General features: G+C 38.3%; 1 protein-coding gene across 2 annotated transcripts in view; it reads right to left on the bottom strand.

Moving 5' to 3' along the window:
* The window catches only part of FDX1 (ferredoxin 1), a 34280-nt gene extending 32239 nt beyond the window's left edge, over positions 1-2041 (bottom strand). Inside the window, exon 1 of one of the 2 annotated variants that reach the window (XR_011377632.1) lies at positions 1689-2041. Coding sequence is in view for 1 of the 2 variants with exons in the window: in XM_030836555.2 (XP_030692415.1) it covers positions 1689-1888 (200 nt within the window). In the remaining variant the exon portion in view is untranslated. The remainder of the gene's footprint in view (positions 1-1688) is intronic. The other variant, XM_030836555.2, reaches the window with a different exon arrangement.
* Between the last annotated feature and the right edge of the window lie 15672 nt (positions 2042-17713).

Below are 17713 nucleotides of genomic sequence, written 5' to 3'. Positions count from 1 at the left end.
AACAGAGATATTCTATAGCTGTGATGTCCCAGACAGTAGCTTCTAGCCATGTGTGTTTATCCAGTACTTGAAATGTGGCCAGTGGAACTGGGAAAATGATTCTTTAATTTTATTTAACTTTAATTATCTTAAACTTAAATGACTACATGTGGTTAATAGTGACCATATTGGATAGCATAAGTCTTAGATAATAAGAGTCAGAAAACCTAGTTGTAGCTCCAAAGTCTGTGATAGGAAGCACAGGGCACCAATGGAAACCGTGCCAATGAGGGGGAAAGCAGGTTTATAAGGGAGCAGACAGATGTGCTTCCCTTTAAGACAACTTGATGTACCAATTCAAACAGTAAGTTTGGGGGATATAATTCCCATTTACAAAAGCAATCATGTTCCTTTAAATACTAGTTACACAAATATGTTCAACATATGTCCCAATTTATACACAAATTTTCAAGAAAGCATACAATGCAGAAAACAAGGCATTCAGGCAGAGGAAGGTCAAAGATAGTAAAGTGTAACGGAAACGGACAAATAACCCCTGCTTGCCTTCCCCATTATCTCCCTCACAGTTCATGCAACAAAAATGTATTGAGCACCCACTATATTATGGGATTACAGGAGGAAAGATGAGTAACTCCTCCACCCTATTCTCAGGAACCTCATGAAGAAGAAACTAGAGAGGAATACAAATCCAGCCCTTTCTCCCTGCAGCTCCTTCTTGCTGCTACACAACAGCAAGGGAGTCAAAGAGCTGTTCCGAGGCCTGCATTATATAAGGCGCCAACACAGTGCTATACTCTGAAATTATGAGGAAATTTTCTCTCTATTATATCTAAGGGGATTCTTTGAGAAACGAATCTGCCCAAGAATATAAGACTGCAACATATTTTGGGCAAATTTTCTCTCACCTCTTTCGACACTTAATACAAAACACAACGCTGTGAGCCTAGGAGGCAGCTGATGCTAACAGGTGGGATCTACTGAGTCGATACTGGCCAGACACAAGACTCCCTGCATTACCTGTATGCTCTCATTTGTTCTTCAAATAATTCTGTGAGGCCGACACGATTATTATCCTCCACTGACGTTAGACAAACTGGACAGTAAGTGTCAAAGCCCAGTTTAAACCCCGGCCTTGCCAGTCCAACGCTGGGGCTTTTACCCCGACAGCAACCAGAAGAGAGCAAACAGGGAAGCTCGGGGACAGAGCAGGTGTATCCTAAATAGACACGGACTTGGAGACAGAACGTCCTGACCTAGCAGGAGGAAGGCACGATAAGAAACTGCAGGCCAGGACACGAACGGGGCGCATCTTACGAAGGTCACCGCGGTTTCTAGCATAGCAAAGGTTAGATCCTCGCCAAACCGCACGGAGAACCAGCGGCAGCAAAGTGCCCGGTTTTCCTGAGGGCACAGGAGGCACTGGGACAAGGAGATCGGGGGTCCCGGGCCTCCATTCCCCGCCAGGCGTCAGTGGATCGGAAAGGCAACTTGGCAGCGTAAGGAAAGGAGGCCGTGACCATACCGAGCAACCTGCCGGGGACACGGAGAAGGTGGAGGAAGAAGCGGGTGGGGCCGGGCGTGTGACCCGCACGCCGTCGCCGGGAGAAGCAGACGGAACCGGAAAGCAGGCGGAAGGAGCGCGGCCGTTCTGCCAGGGACCCAACGCCCACGCTCCCCCTGCGCCTCACCTTCTCCGCGCGCGCGCCGACACGCTCAGCGTCCGCGTCGCCGCAGCTGCGCCGCCGCCCAGGCCCGGCCTGGCGCTCCCGCCCTGCCCCCGGCTCCCCCGGAGACCGCCGGCTCCGGCGCGGGGTCCGGCGAGGAGCAGCCACCGGCCGGCTGTGTCGCCGAGGGCGGCGGAGGCGACACGCAGGAGACGAGCGGCCATAGCCGGTCGGATAACTACGGGAGGCAACGCAGGCCGCACTGCAGCCGCCACGAGAGGGAGGCTTCAAGACTGGGGGCGGGCTGACGCTGCGCCTGCCTGACGCCCGCGGTCCCGGCGAGGGCCTGCTCAGTGCACCGCCAAGGCCTCGCGCGCCTTCCGGCTGACCTATAAGTCTCGCGGGCCGCGAGTGCGGCCCCGCCTCCAGGGCGTGGTTATAGAGGCGGGGCTACGCGCCTTGTTGTTCTACCTACTGACCAGGTTTTGTATTGATGACCTTGCTGCTTTGTTACCTTCTGGAGTTGCCAAGCAGGAACAATAAATTTTAGCTGAACGTCTGACGGAAAGATACAGTAAAACAATCCCCAGTTAACTAAACCACTTTCTTTTGTCCTGCGCTTCCCTCCTCCTCCTGCCCATTAAGAAAAAAAAAATGGGAGATTGTCATCTTGGAGTTCAAAAACTATGATAAAACGGAATTCTAGCCATTGTCAACAAGGACAGTGGGAAATTTCAGAAAGCCAATAAGCAGACACCCAGGAGAATAACTATGACTATAAAGTTATAAATGATCACGGTAATGAATAAACAAGGATACCGAAGAAGGCAGATAATGATCCTAGGCTTTGAATGGCAAATAGATGCTCTTGAGCACCTGAAATCCATGAGCCTGAACAGGAACTGAGATTTTTTAAAGAATTTTAAAAAACCAGGAAGATTAATTTTAAAATACACTTTATCACGGTTAATAGGTTGTGGTGGGAAAAGCATGGGCTTTAAGGTCAGAAATAGCGATGTTCAAATCCAAGGTCCACCACTTCTGAGCTCTGAGACCTTGGATAAATTTTTCTTTTAGAGGGTCAGAATCTCCATAACAGTTTTACATGGATAAGATGTTCCATCCTTCAGGGCCATCCTGAGGGTTAGAAAAACTGACAGGCAGGATGGGATAGTGCGTCACAAAGAGCCATAACTTTTCCTGGGCCTTCCTGCCTAAGGCTACTCTTCAAAGGCTAAAGTCAGCTGGATATTGCAAATATGCTAAACACAATAAAAGATACTTTAAAGAATATTCAGAACAAGAAAGTACGGGCCTGAGTAAAGTCCCTCGAGACAATGTATGGTGAGTTCTGAACCTGAGGGCAGAGTCGGCAGTCATTCGGCTCCTAAATTGCCTCAGTCTTCTGGTAAAGAGAAAGACGTTCGAGTTGAACCCGTCGCAACAAACCCTGCAAGTAATCCGGAAGAGGAGGTTGTAAAAGAACATTTAATCCTTTTTTTATAAGGTCAAATCTCCAAAGTCAGATGAATGACTTGTAGGAGGAGAATTGGATAAAAAAACCAAACCAAAAAAACCCGCTGCAGATGATCCCTCTCCTCTCAGCCCTCCTAGTGTAAATCCAGCTTCAGCTCCGTTAGGGCACTTACAGCTCTCTGCTTTGTGGGGTAGTTGCTTGTATACATAGTTCATCTTAGTAGGCCCCGCACTGCCAGGGACAAGGCCTTGAGCTTATCAAGGTTTCAATAAGTATTTGTGAATAAATGAATACTGTCATGTAATTTCCATTAGTAATCATCAGAATTCATGAATCACGTGCATGAAAATTAAAGATGAATAAAAAAAGGTTTTCCAGATTTTCAAAGGCCAGTAAGGGTAGATTCCAAAAATTCCAGATATCAAGATTCGGCAGTATTCCAGAGGGAATTTATAAACATATGGTTTGTGAACACAGATAAAAAAGGGATACAGAATTACGGAGGACAAGCTTTTGCTTGCGTATTTCTCTGTCTTATGAAACTCCCACCCTTCCATCTTTCACTCCTGTCAAAATCCATCTGTATTCTGAAACTCAACTAAAATTCCATCTTTCCCATGAAGTCATGCTTACTCATCACAAAAGATCATCCCTCCCTCTGCTGAATGCCTAAGACCTTTGTTTATTCTTGTAAAATTTATGGTACCCATTGTTTCAAATAGGATAATGTTCATGAAAGCAAGCAAGAATATAGAGCTTATAGAGCACCTACTCTGAGCTTCACAGTACATTGTGCTCCATCACAAATACTTTGTGTAGCAACTCCCAAGAGTAGGAAGGCTGTCTTATTCATCTTCATATCCCCAGCAGCTGGCATAGTTCCTGACACAAAGCAGCCATTTAATAGTATCTTTGTTAAGAACTGTGTTAAGAACTTTCACAATTTTTTAAAATTAAAGTATATTTGATTTACAAAATTGTGATTGTTTCAGGTATACAGCAAAGTGATTCAGTTATATATAGTTTTTAAGATTATTTTCCATTATATGTTATTACAAGATATTGAATATAGTTCCTTTTGCTACACAGTAAATCCTTTTTGCTTATCGATTTTATGTATAGTAGTTTGTATCTGTTAATCCCATACTCCTAATTTATCCCTCCCACCCTCCCTTTCCCCTTTGGTAACCATAAGTTTTTTTTCTATGTCTGTGAGTCTGTTTCTGTTTTGTATATAGATTCATTGGTATTACTTTTTAAATTCCACATATAAGTGATATCATATAATACTTGTCTTTCTCTGTCTGACTTACTTCACTGAGTATAATAATCTCTAGGTCCATCCATGTTGCCACAGATGGCAATATTTCATTCTTTTTTATGGCTGAGTAATATTCTATTGTATATATGATAACCACATCTTCTTAAACCAGTTGTCTGATGGGCACTTTGGTTGTTACCGTGTCTTGGCTGTTGTAAATAGTGCTGCTGTGAACATTGGGGTACATGTATATATTTTTGAATTCGAGTTTTCATCTTTTCCAGATATACACTCAGGAGCAGATCGCTGGGTCATATGGTAGCTCTATTTTTAGTTTTTTAAGGAACCTCCATACTGTTTTCCATACTGGCTGCACCAATTTACATTCCCACCAACAGTGTAGAAGGGTTCCCTTTTCTCCACACCCTCTCCAGCATTTATTGTTTCTAGATTTTTTGATAATGGCCATTCTGACCGGTGGGAGATGATATCTCATTGTAGTTTTCATTTGCATTTCTCTTATGATTAATGATGTTGAGTATTCTTTCATGTGTTTGTTGGCAATCTGTATATCTTCTTTGGAGAAATGTCTATTTAGGTCTTCTGCCCATTTTTGGATTGGGTTGTTTGTTTTCTTGATATTGAGCTGCATGAGCTGCTTGTAAATTTTGGAGATTAATCCTTTGTCAGTTACTTCATTTGCAAATATTTTCTCCCATTCTTAGGGTTATCTTTTGGTCTTGTTTATGGTTTCCTTTGTTGTGCAAAAGCTTTTGAGTTTCATTAGATCCCATTTGTTTATTTTTGTTTTTATTTCCATTTCTCTAGGAGGTGGGTCAAAAAGGATCTTGCTGTGATTTATGTCATAGAGTGTTCTGCCTATGTTTTCCTCTAAGAGTTTGATAGTGTCTGGCCTTACATTTAGGTCTTTAATCCATTTTGAGTTTATTTTTGTGTATGGTGTGACAAAGTGTTCTAATTTCATTGATTTACATGTAGCTATCCCGCTTTCCCAACACTTATTGAAAAGATTGTCTTTTCTCCATTGTATATTCTTGCTTCCTTTGTCATAGATTAATTGACCAAAGGTGTATGGGTTTATTTCCAGGTGTCTATTCTCTTCCATTGATCTATATGTCTGTTTTGAGCCAATACCATGATGTTTTGATTACTGTAGCTTTGTAGTATAGTGTGAGGTCTGGAAGGCTTATGCCTCCAGTTTTGTTCTTTTTTCCTCAGGATTGCTTTGACAATTCTGGGACTTTTGTGATTCCATATAAATTTTAGAGTTATTTGTTCTAGAAACTTTCACAATTTTTATCTCATTTCATTAGCACAGCAACTCTGTAGAGTAGACATGCCTTTAATCAGTAAATATTTATTGACATTAGCAGTGTTTAAATCACTATGCTAGTGCTGGAGACACAGCAGTGAACAAAACAATCCCTGCCATCTTATTTTAAAGATGAACCTACTGAGGTGCACAGTGGTTGTGACTTTCTTAGAATTATACTGCTATTAAATTGTGAATCCAAAATTTAAGTCTAGGTCTTCCTGGTCCCAAGTCCAGAACATAAGCACAAGAAATGACCATTTTATTATTTTTATTATATTTAATTATATATATATATACATATATTCACTCTAAGAAATTACTCATTCCACTCCCAGGTGATTTATTAATATGGCTGATGATATTGGTGGGTTTTCTAACTTAAACTAAATCACTGATATTTAAATAAATTGCTATCTTTGTTTTAATTGACCTTCCTTCCTGCAATCTTATCTTGCTCTAAAGCATGCTTCATATTGCCAGTAGGCCAATCCTATTAAAATATTGATGTGATCAAGTTACTTTTGTCAGCCTTAAAATAAAATAGCCAGTTATTCAACTAGCAAAATGAGTTTATTCAGGAATAGAAGAGGAATTGCAACTCAGGACGTGCAAGCTATGGCATACTACAGGCAAGGTCAGAGAATAGAGAAAAGGGGCTTGCTTTTATAGAGGAGAGGAGGAAGTTGGGAGGGGCTGTTTTGAACAAAAGTTCATTGGAGGCCAATGAGAATTCAGGGTGGTGGCAGCTTTTCATTGGCTGAAGTGTAGTGGTTTCCCATTGGCTGGGCAAGGAGAAAAATCATCTTTTCTCCTGCTGAGGTGTGTAAAGTAAGCTACTTCCTGTTAGAGAGTGAAAGGTATGCTCCTTCCTGATGGAGTCTGCAAAGGGCAATGAATGGTGGTGTGTGAGAGCTCCCCCTTCAGGGCTTCCCAACTCCATCTCAAATAAGGTTTCCTTTATTTTCACTTTCTGGATGAAATCCTTGAATGACATTCTATCATCATTATGTGATATTCCATCGCCATTGAAATGACCATTTATTAGTAAAATAAAACAAACTGCTCAGCTGGACCCACAATGTCCCTCAAGCTCTTTCCACCACCCATTCATCCTGCCTCATGCCTTTCTCCCCTGCATTATGTTATGTACTCCTCTGCCTGTACCTGGCTAAAGTGTAGGCAGCCTCCAGGACTCAGTTCAGCCCTTGCAAGAACCATTCTCTGACATAACACAACTTTTGTGAACCTCACAACACTATAAATCCCTCTGTCATTGCTTATAATTAAATCATTAAATACCTCTGTCATTGGTTACAATTAAATCATTATATGCAAATAAGAACTTGAACCAAGTGGTTGCTCAGTTTTAGGTCCCATTTCTTTGTTAAATTTACTTTTTAGGTACTTCTAAACTTTTAAACATGCCCCTCAAATGTTAAGAGTTGGTTGTCTCTTTTTGTGATCTTAGCCACTCCTGATGAACAGTTCACTTGCGCATGCAAAATGCTGGTGTTCTAATTCTACCAATCCTTCTTCATTGATTACCTAGGCCACTTCTGCAAAGACAGACTTGCCCTCATCTTCTATTCAGATATCCTGAAACAGAGCCTGTATAGGAAAAGCGGAATAAATGCTTGATTGCCTCCCTTTATTTATCTGTCATACTTACAGGTTTATTCGTGTTTTCTATTTATTCAAAAGCTGGTTTAGAAAGTTATAAATCTCTAGCAAATTGTGTATTTTACCTAATTTGCAATACTTATTAGCATAAAATTTTCCTATTATTTACTTATCTTTAAAAAAACCTCTGATATATCTATAGGTATACTGTTTTTTGTATTTCACATATTATTTTCTGGGTCATCTCCCTATATTCTTTGAATAATTCTGCCAAAAGTTGATTTTATTAGGCTTTTCAAATAACAACTTTGGCATTGATCTCACCTGTATCTTTGTTTTCTAATTTTATTTATTCATTTATATTTATAATTTCCTTCATTCTAAGTTCCTTAGATTTACTTGTTTGTTCTTTTCCTAACTTCCTGATCTAGATACAATCTCACTAATTTTCAATTTTGTTTTTTAAAGAAGTATTTAAAGTCCTCTATTTAAAATTTCCTAAGTTTTATGTTTTGCTGCATACAGAGTTTGAAACAAAATACTTTCTTTATTGTTTAGTTTAAATATTTTCAAATTTCTACTGTTTATTCTTTGATGGTGAGCCATCTGGAAGCGTGTTTTGAAATGTCTAAATGTACAAAGGTTAGAAATCAATAACATTGCACAAGCAAATATCAGTGAGCCTGAAAACACAGCAATATAAACTCCCAAAATGACATCCAAAGATAAAAAAGACTGGGGGAGAAAAAAAAGAACATGGCAGCATTGGCCTGTGTTACAATATCAAGGGGTCTGACATACTTCTATTTGAAGTCCCAGAAGAAATAGATGAGGCTGAAATAAAGATATTTTTAAGTCAACAACAATTGATAGAGCTATTGCCCTAAGACTCTTACTAAAAGAACTCATAAAGAGGATGTTTGTAGCAGGCAACTTCTGACCTGGCTCCCACTGATCCCCACCTGTTGGGATTCATGCCTAGGTATAATCCACTCCTCTTGAGGGTGGGCTGGACTGAGTGATTTGCTTCTAACAAATAAATACAGCAAAAGTGATGGGATGTCACTTCCGGTATTAGGTTATAAAAGACTGTGACTGCTGTCTTGCTGGCTTTCTTCCTCTATTGCCCTTATGCTTACATGACATGATGAAGAAGCTGCCACGTTGGAGAGGCTCACAGGGCAAAGAACAGAGGGTGGCCTCTGGCAAACAGCCAGCAAGGAACCAAGACTTTAGTCCAATTGCCCACCCTCGAAGAACTGAATCCTGTCAACAAACAATTGAGTGAGGTGGAAACAGATACCTCCTCAGTTGAGCCTTCAGATGACCACATCCCCCATTGACACGTTGATTGCAGCCTGGGAGAGACCCTGAAGCAGAGGTCACAGCAAAGCCGCACCAGATTCTGACATCCAGAAACTGTGAGATAATAGGTATTTCAATCCATTACATATTAGAGCAATTTGTTATGCAGCAATAGACAACACAATGTTCTTCAAGAATAGTAAAATTGAACCCAAAAGGAAGGACTAAGGTGCAAGGAGAAATGATAAGCAAAAAAATTAGCAACCGTATGGGTAAATCTAAATAACACTTGATTGTAACAGTAACTATGATCTCATCAAAGGATAAAAATAAAAGCAAGATAGAACTATTTCTATTACTGGATGAATATATCATATAAAGCAGGAAAGGAGTAATGAGCCAAAGTGTTATTGGCAGAATCCTTTTTCCCTTTGTTCCTTTTAGGAACAGAGTACCCTGAATCTTAGCTGAGCACATGAATTACCAGCCAGAGGCCACATTTCTCAGCTTCATTTTCAGCTAGTTGTTTCCCTATTACAGTTTTTGCTAGTTGTTTGCAAGTGGAAATGATGTGTGAAAACAGATAAACTTTTTATAAGGAAGCCTTCTCTATTTTCCTTTTCCACAGGCTAGAAAATGGCAACAACCAGAGTGATCACATGAGATGCAAAAAAAATGGAAATTAAGCATTAAAGATAGCAGAATGACAGAACCAATCTACCAGCCTGAGTACCTGAAGGATCTCAGGTAGTAGAGTTGCCTACCTATGTTGATGTGGCAGCGCCTCCCCCACCCCTACCCCCATCCTGGCCCACTTCTGAAATGTTCCATGAGAGAGAAGTCAACATTTACGCTCTTTAAGGTACTTATTTTAAAGTCTTTTTGTTATTCTTGCAGTTTGGCCTCTATCCTGACAAGTACATCATTTAAGCTCCAAAAGAATGAATAAAAGGAGGGGGAAAGCATTTAAAAGGCACGTGTTTTAAAAGAGTAAAATGAAATCTTGAAAATAAATTCCAATATATCAAAATGATTAAATACACCAATATAAAAGGCAGACTTTCATTTAGGAAGCAAAAATTCTGACTCTACCACATTTAGAAGAGACTCATCAAAACCATGAAAACAAAAAGGTTGAAGACAAAAGAATAGAAAAACAAATACTAGGTAAAAATAATTCAAAGAAAGTTAATTTGCTGTATTGCTGTTTGATTAAATGGACTTTCAGGGGAAAATTGCATTATAAAATATAAATGGGACCACTATCTAATGCTAAACATTTAAATTAACCTGAAATATCTTGTGAGTCCAAACGTAACATAGCCTATGTATATGTGATATATATATGTATATATACGTATTATTTATAAAACAGAATTTCATGGAAATGGAAAAATATGCAATCATATTGGAGACTCTTTTAACATACCTCTTTCAGTAATAGATCAAACTATCAATAAGAATATAATAAATTTCAGGGGCTTCCCTGGTGGCGCAGTGGTTGAGAGTCCACCTGCCGATGCAGGGGACACGGGTTCGTGCCCTGGTCCGGGAAGATCCCACATGCCGCAGAGCGGCTGTGCCCGTGAGCCATGGCCGGTGGGCCTGCGCGTCCAGAGCCTGTTCTCCGCAACGGGGGAGGCCCCAACAGTGAGAGGTCCGCGTACCGCAAAAAAAAAAAAAAAAAAAGAATATAATAAATTTCAGACATGTAGTAACCTGTACTTAAGTAATCCAATTTTCCGATAAGTTCAGAGAGAGCACTTATAAACTTGGCAATGTACTAGGTAATAAAGTGTCAGTAAGTTTCAAAAAAATGATATAGAGAACACAATATAGTTGAAATGTTAGAATGTGTCTTTTACATATTTTTGTTCTACAGTGTAAGTACATCAGAAGATAGACAGAAACTTTCCAAATGGATTTATATGTAAGTTACCCCGGAGATTTATAAAATTCTGATATTTCAATGTTGGCATATTTTTTTTCAAGACCATATTGCACTGCGAGTCAGTAACAAACATCAGTAGTCTTCATTCACACTATTGCTATTGTAAAAGGTGAACTGCACAATGTTAATTTATTTTCATTAAGTTTTGTCACACAAAATGATCTGAAAGTCCTTCAGTTCTACAATTTTAGAAATGTAGGGTATGCTATATTTTAAATTTCTGAAATGTGGGCCAAACTATTTCTTGCCAAAAGAGTTTCCAAAAGATGTAATTTCATCAAGTATGATAAAACCACCCAGTGCGTTTATAAATGTATGTCTGAATGTCCCAACAGAGATGGATTCAACATCGCCCTGAAATACCAGTGATTCGACTTTATTGCCAACACCTCAAAAGTCTTCAGCCTCAGGCCTGGGCTAAGCCATCTCAAATGTAGAACAGCAAACTGGCATATTGTGTACCTAATTCATCTAGAGTTCAAGCCAGCGGAATGTATAGTTTTGGTGCTGTTTACTTATTCATGGCATGTTTCATTTAAACTTTTTTTAGTACAAAACATGTAATAAATGTACCTAAGTTCTATGTCCTTGCAAAAGATTGCTACCTTGGTGTTGCCAACTAAGGAATGTCACTCGCCACCCATTTCTACAAGAATTGAGTCATTAGCCACTGCACTCACTGACTTGCCGCACGCCCTGGAAAGAACTCAGGGTGAAGACCAGCGATGAGGCCCTCTGTGCTCTGGGAAAACTGGCAGAACAGGCCCTCAGATAGTTAGATACTTTTAGGAGAAAATCTCATGAACCCAGATTCTTGCATCTTCCCATACTTAGAAAAGCACTAAAATCATTAACTGAGAGACCTGTTCCTCATACTAACAGTAACCTTCTACCAAGATGTGTGCTTGATTGCACATACCTCTTCTCCAAAATCACAGATCTACTGACCTCCCCACCCCCAGCCTCTCTGGAGCAGCTCCTCAGAGCTATTTGAGAGGCATCTCCTGGGCTATAGTCCTCAGTAAGTCCCCAAATAAAACTGAAACTCACAGCTCTCATGTTGTGCAGTTTTTTCAGTAGACAGTTTATTAGTTCTCGTTTGCTGCTCTAACAAATTGACTATCTCACAGTTCTATAGGATGGATCCAAACTGGGACTCACTGGGCTAAAATCAAGGTGTGGGCAGGGCCTTGTTCCTTTCTGGATGCTCAAGGAGCGAGTCTGCTTCCTTGCCTTTCCCAGTTTTAGGGGCCTCCTGTGTTCCATTAGCTCACTTCTATTTTTTAGAGCCAACAACAGCTGGTCTGCTGGGTGAGATCTCACATCACTTCTCTCTGACCCTTTTTCCATCATCGTATCTCTCCCTCTGACCACAGCAGGTTCTCTCTTTTAAGGACTCATGATTAGTTTGGGCCCATCTGGATGATACAGGATAATCATTTTCAAGGGTCCTATCCAAAATAACATCTGCAAAAACTCTTTTGACATATAAGTGAACATTTTCATGGGTTCCAAGTATTAGGGCATGAACATCTATGTGGGCCATTATTTTGCCTCTCACACTTGAGTTTAAAAATCAAACAAGTTTAGCATTAACACTAACCATTGCAGGACGCTTTCCATCATCACTCTCACTTTCTGTGTCGATTTTGACCACTGTGCATTAAGTTTTCAAGACTTTCCTAAATATATAAAAGCAATGCATATTATGCCTTCCATGGATACCATGTCCAAAGATTCTACGGTCACATGAAATTTCTTACTAACAAAAAGTAAATATGATAACAGCTAATATTTACTGAATGCTTAACTCTGTGCCAAGCACTCACTTTACATGTTAGACTTTTTAAATCTTCACCAAAAACCCTATGAGGTGGCTATCAGCATTATTACCATTTTATTTTGATGAATAAGATGAGGCATAATTTGTAGTTAAATTAAATGAGGTGTGAAGTGTTACCAAAAGAAATGATACTAGATGACCTTCATTACAGTAGTTTCTATAACATACAAACATAGCAGAAACACTACATATTTTACATTACATTCTACCCCCCAAAATGGATTTATTCCTTTCCCCCCTTGGAGTCAAGGGGAAAAGTAGAACAGAATCTACACATTTCTGTTTCTTTGATTCTGAAAGAAATGCTTCTGCTGGGATTGTGTGTGTGTGTGTGTGTGTGTGTGAGAGAGAGAGAGAGAGAGAGAGAGAAAGAGAGAGGAAGGGGGAAGGAGAGGGAGAGATTGACTCACTAACAAAAGGGATTTCCTTCAGTTCTATTTTTCATCATTTGTGCCATTTTTGCTCTATGATATCTGTTCAAGACATTATATGTGTATTATTTTGCCTTTGGAGTTTATTAATAAGCAGTTATTAATTTGGAGTTACTAATATGCAGGCCATACTAGAACCCAACAATAAAAAAAATTCAGTTAACAGGGCTGCGGGAGAGCTCAAGGCCAGTCTGCAGGAATGCATCATTTGATCTTTCTGGATTAAGATTGAGTAACTACAGAGCAGTTGCCAAATTTCCGTGAACTTCCTTGACATGAATCTTTGAGTTACTGAAAAATATTTTTGTTTTGTTCCAAAGTCAGTTTTACGTATTAGTCTGCTGCAAAGCTTTAGACTTAGGGTCTGCTTTGAAGAATCCCTTTCTACCAAAATTTACCTTGAATTTTGACCAGCATTTCAACTTCCCAACTCTTTTTTTTGTGTGTGTGTGATAAGAACTCTTAGGGTTTACTCTCTTAACTTTCATATATAACATACAGCACTGTTAATTATATTTATCATGTTGTACATTACATCTCTAGTACTTATCTTTTTTTTATTCAAACAGAAAGTCACAAAAATTATAATCATCCTCATCAGTTCACTCAGTCCCATGTAATTTTTTTTCAATTTGATCTTTTGTTAGCACTTTTATGAGTTCATCAGTTTTCCATTAGAGTTCTGAAAATGCTTATCCATTCAGTTCAGCAGTATAGTCAGTTACCAGAAACCTGTACTTGTCAAAGTCTTTTCCATGAATTCCTTGAGGATGAAACCCTTTTATAGGAACATATTTGCAAAAGCATCAGAGTACACCCAGAACTGTCTGTAAATGACAAAAGACTTAAAAATGACCACGATTAAAGATTTTATGAAAGTTCATAGCAATTGACAAGGAAATTTAGTTATTTCTGAGGTATACATTTTAAAGTAATAACTAGAATTATGACTTATAACATTATACCAGAACATATAAGATTTTTAGAAATTTCATGTAATGTCTGAAACATTTATATTAACATATTTCCATACAAATAACCCAAAGGAAGTTTAGTATTAGTTGTTTGTTTGTTTGTTTGTTTATACTGCAGGTTCTTATTAGTCATCAATTTTATACATATCAGCGTATACACGTCAATCCCAATTGCCCAATCACACCACCATCCCCACCCCACCACGGTTCCAACTCTTTTTTAAAAGCTACATCTTCATGCAAATTAAACTCACTCTGCATACCATTTTCCCTGTCAGATTTCTTAAAAATCCAATGTTTGACAGCACGATGTTGGCAAATCTGTGGGGAAGTAGACACTCTGATATATTCCTAGCTGGTGTGTAAAGTGGTCTGACTTCTATGCAGGGCAATATGATAATATTTATAAAAGTTACAAACTCATTTACTCTAAAACCCAGGAATTCCACTTCTGGGAATTTGTCCTACAGATACAGCTGTGTATAATATGAAATGATATGTGTACAGTTTTATTCATTTGCAGCATAGTCTGTAATAGCAAAATATTAGAAATGCTCTTCAAGTGTCCTTCATTAGGAGATTAGCTAAATAAATGATGATATTGTCCCACAATTGAATAATACACAAGTAAAAAAATTAATAAAGTAAAGGAAGCTCTTTGTGTGTATTGATGTAAGGTAACTTCCAAGGTACATTGTTAAGAGAAAAAGGCAAAGTGTGGAACACTCAATATAATGTATCATTTTTTGTGTAAAAGGGGGAGAAAATAGGAATATTTATACTCATATTGCTTGAACTTGCATAGATAGATAATCACTGGAAGGATGAATCAGAAAGTAAGAAATGGAGGCAGGGGAAAAAGGGTAGACAGGGTCAGGGTGGAGAGCAAAACTCCTCAGTGTATGACTTGTGATAGGGTTTTGACTTTTGGACAGTGAAAATGCATTACCTTCGCAAAACAAAACAAAATAAGCAAAACTTTCCAAAGGAAAAAAAGATTTGCCATTCCATTGTTCACAAATATTTCTAAGCATGTTATACGTTTTGAAAATCTTGTATATGAACTCAAGGCATTCAGGAGGTGTGAACAAGGGAGGAAAACGCAACAAAGTCTCCGAGAAGAAAACTTAGAACCATCAGATGAGAGAAAGCTAGGTCCAGAAAGTCATAAAATGACAAAGCGACATAATTTTCTAGCTAGAAAGAGCTAAATGTTACCTAATCATTTTTACAGATTAATCAAACTGAGGCTGGAAGTGTTAAGCGGTGTTTCCACAACCACTGCTCTGATTTACGGACAATCCCAGGGCCCCTGATTAACAATCTCAGTGCTCATTTCTTTATATCTTGATGCTCTCTATTGATTAATGATACCCCCTCTAATGAGGTGAAAATAACACGTGCCAAGTAACTTAAGCGTTTTAACATACATTAACTAGTTTGATTATCACATTATATTATTATGGTAAGGTAGTATAGTGTAATAGTTAAGATTGTGGGCTCTGGAATCAAACTTTGAATCTCTGCCTCATCGCTTACTCGCTGTGAGATCTTGGACAAATTATTTAACTTCTCAAGCCTCAGCTTCCTCATTTGCAGATTGAGACTATAACAGTACCCACCTGAAAGGGTTGATGTGAAGAGTAAATGGAGTAATGCACATGAAGCGCTAGCTTGGCACCTAACATGTGCTCCCTGAATGTTATTTCTGTTATTGCTTTTATTTTACAGATGAGAAACTGGGATTTGGGAGAATGGTTGAGTATCTTGCCCAAGGACGCATAGTTAAGAAGTGGTGGGTCAAGAACTCAATCTAGCTTTTCTCACTTAAAATTCTCATACTCTTTCCATCCCTATATAATCCTTAGATTCAATGCACTTCGTTTTCCTCTCATTACAGCAGTTTTTCTACTTTGGCTTGCTCAGTCAATATGAGCCTTTGTAGAAAAAAGAAAAGATAACTTGATGTATTTGGATGGGAGCAAAGGAAAAAATCTCTTGTATGCAATCAGATTTTATTTTGTTGTCATCATAGGATCTAACAGATTATAAATAAATATTAATTATTTTGTGTATGCTAACATTATATTCATTGACATCCAATTGGTGGTTAGAAAAGGTTTTTCTCACATAAAGAAGCTGATTTAATCCAAACAAGATTAAATGTATAATATATATAAATACAAGTATGTAAAAATTATTTATGTATAAATGATACAATGAATTATATACACATAAATGATATATATTATTTTTATAAAAGTATACATATTATATATAAATGTTTACATGTTTACAATTTCTGCACATGTGCAGAATTCAATAAAATGTCTTTGTATTATAAAAATGTGAAGAAATTAACATCCAAGTGTATAACAATGATTCTATATTTGTATATATTGCAAAATGATCACCACAATAAGTCTAGTTAACATCCACCACCACATAGTTACAATTTTTTTTGCTTCTGTATATACTATACTCATATATACATTATAAGTATATATTTTTATATAATTTATAAACAACTCCAATATCCCATCAGCAAGTAAATAGATAACCGAATCATGTTATGTCCATCAATAGAATACAAGTCAGCAACAAAAAAAGGAATGATTTGCTGATAAACACAACAGGGAGAAAGAAGAGAAAGAAGCCAAACAAAAGATTGCATATTGTATGATTCCAGGATATTAAGTCTAGAATGGACGCAAAATCAGTGGTGATAAAAATCTGATCAGTGGTTGCCTGGGTTTGAGGATGAGGAAGTGCTGACAGCAGGAAGTGTGAAGGAACTTTCTGAGGTGACGCAAATATCCCATATGTTCATTGTAGTGGAGATAACTAGTTTGTGTATATTTATCAAAACTCATAGAAGAGTATACTTAAAATGTAAGCATTTTATTTTATATTATATTGTATATAAAATATGCCTCCATGGAGTTGGTTTAAAAACACATCTCCCTCCATCTACTGTTCTATTTCTCTCTTCCCTTTTACAGAAAAATTCCTTAAAAGAGTTATGTGTATTCTGTGTTCCTTTTCTCTTCTCCCGTTCTCTATTCAAACCATTAAAGTCAGACTTCCACTTCATCACTTCACTGAGATTGCCTGAATCAAGGTAATCAATGACTTCCTCGTGGTAAATATCATGGTCAATTTTCAGCCCTCTCTGATCGACCAGCAGCATCTGTCATGTTAATTACTTTTCCCCTCTACAAATGCTTCCTCCCCTCGTCTTTAAGGACTCATTTTTAAATTTTTAATTTTTTTTTTTTTTTTTTTGCCGCGCCACACGGGAGCATACAAGATCTTAGTTCCCTGACCAGGGATTGAACCCGCACCCCCTGCAGTGGAAGCATGGGGTCTTAACCACTGGACCACCAGGGAAGTCCCAAGGACACATTTTTTTAAACTGAAGTATAGTAGTTGATTTACAATGTTGTGTTAGTTTCTGGTGTACAGCAAAGTGATTCAGTTATATATATATGTTTATATTCTTTTTCAGATTCTTTGCCATTATAGGTTACTACAAGGTATTGAATATAGTTCCCTGTGCTATACAGTAGGACCTTGTTGTTATTTATTTTATATATAGTAGTGTGTATCTGTTATCCCAAACTCCTATTTTGTTCCTCCCCCCACCCCCTTACCCCTTTGGTAACCATACATTTGTTTTCTATGTCTGTGAGTCTGTTTCTGTTTTGTAAATAAGTTCATTTGTATCATTTATGTTTTAGATTCCACATAATGTGATATCATATATTTGGCTTACTTCACTTAGTATGATAATCTCTAGGTCCATTCATGTGGAAATAATGCAAATGCATTATTTCATTCTTTTTATGGCT

Source organism: Globicephala melas, chromosome 8 (genome assembly GCF_963455315.2).
Source record: "Globicephala melas chromosome 8, mGloMel1.2, whole genome shotgun sequence".
NCBI lineage: Eukaryota > Metazoa > Chordata > Mammalia > Artiodactyla > Delphinidae > Globicephala > Globicephala melas.
The sequence above is the reverse complement of the archived record's forward strand: the minus strand, read 5'-3'. Positions and strand labels throughout refer to the sequence as shown.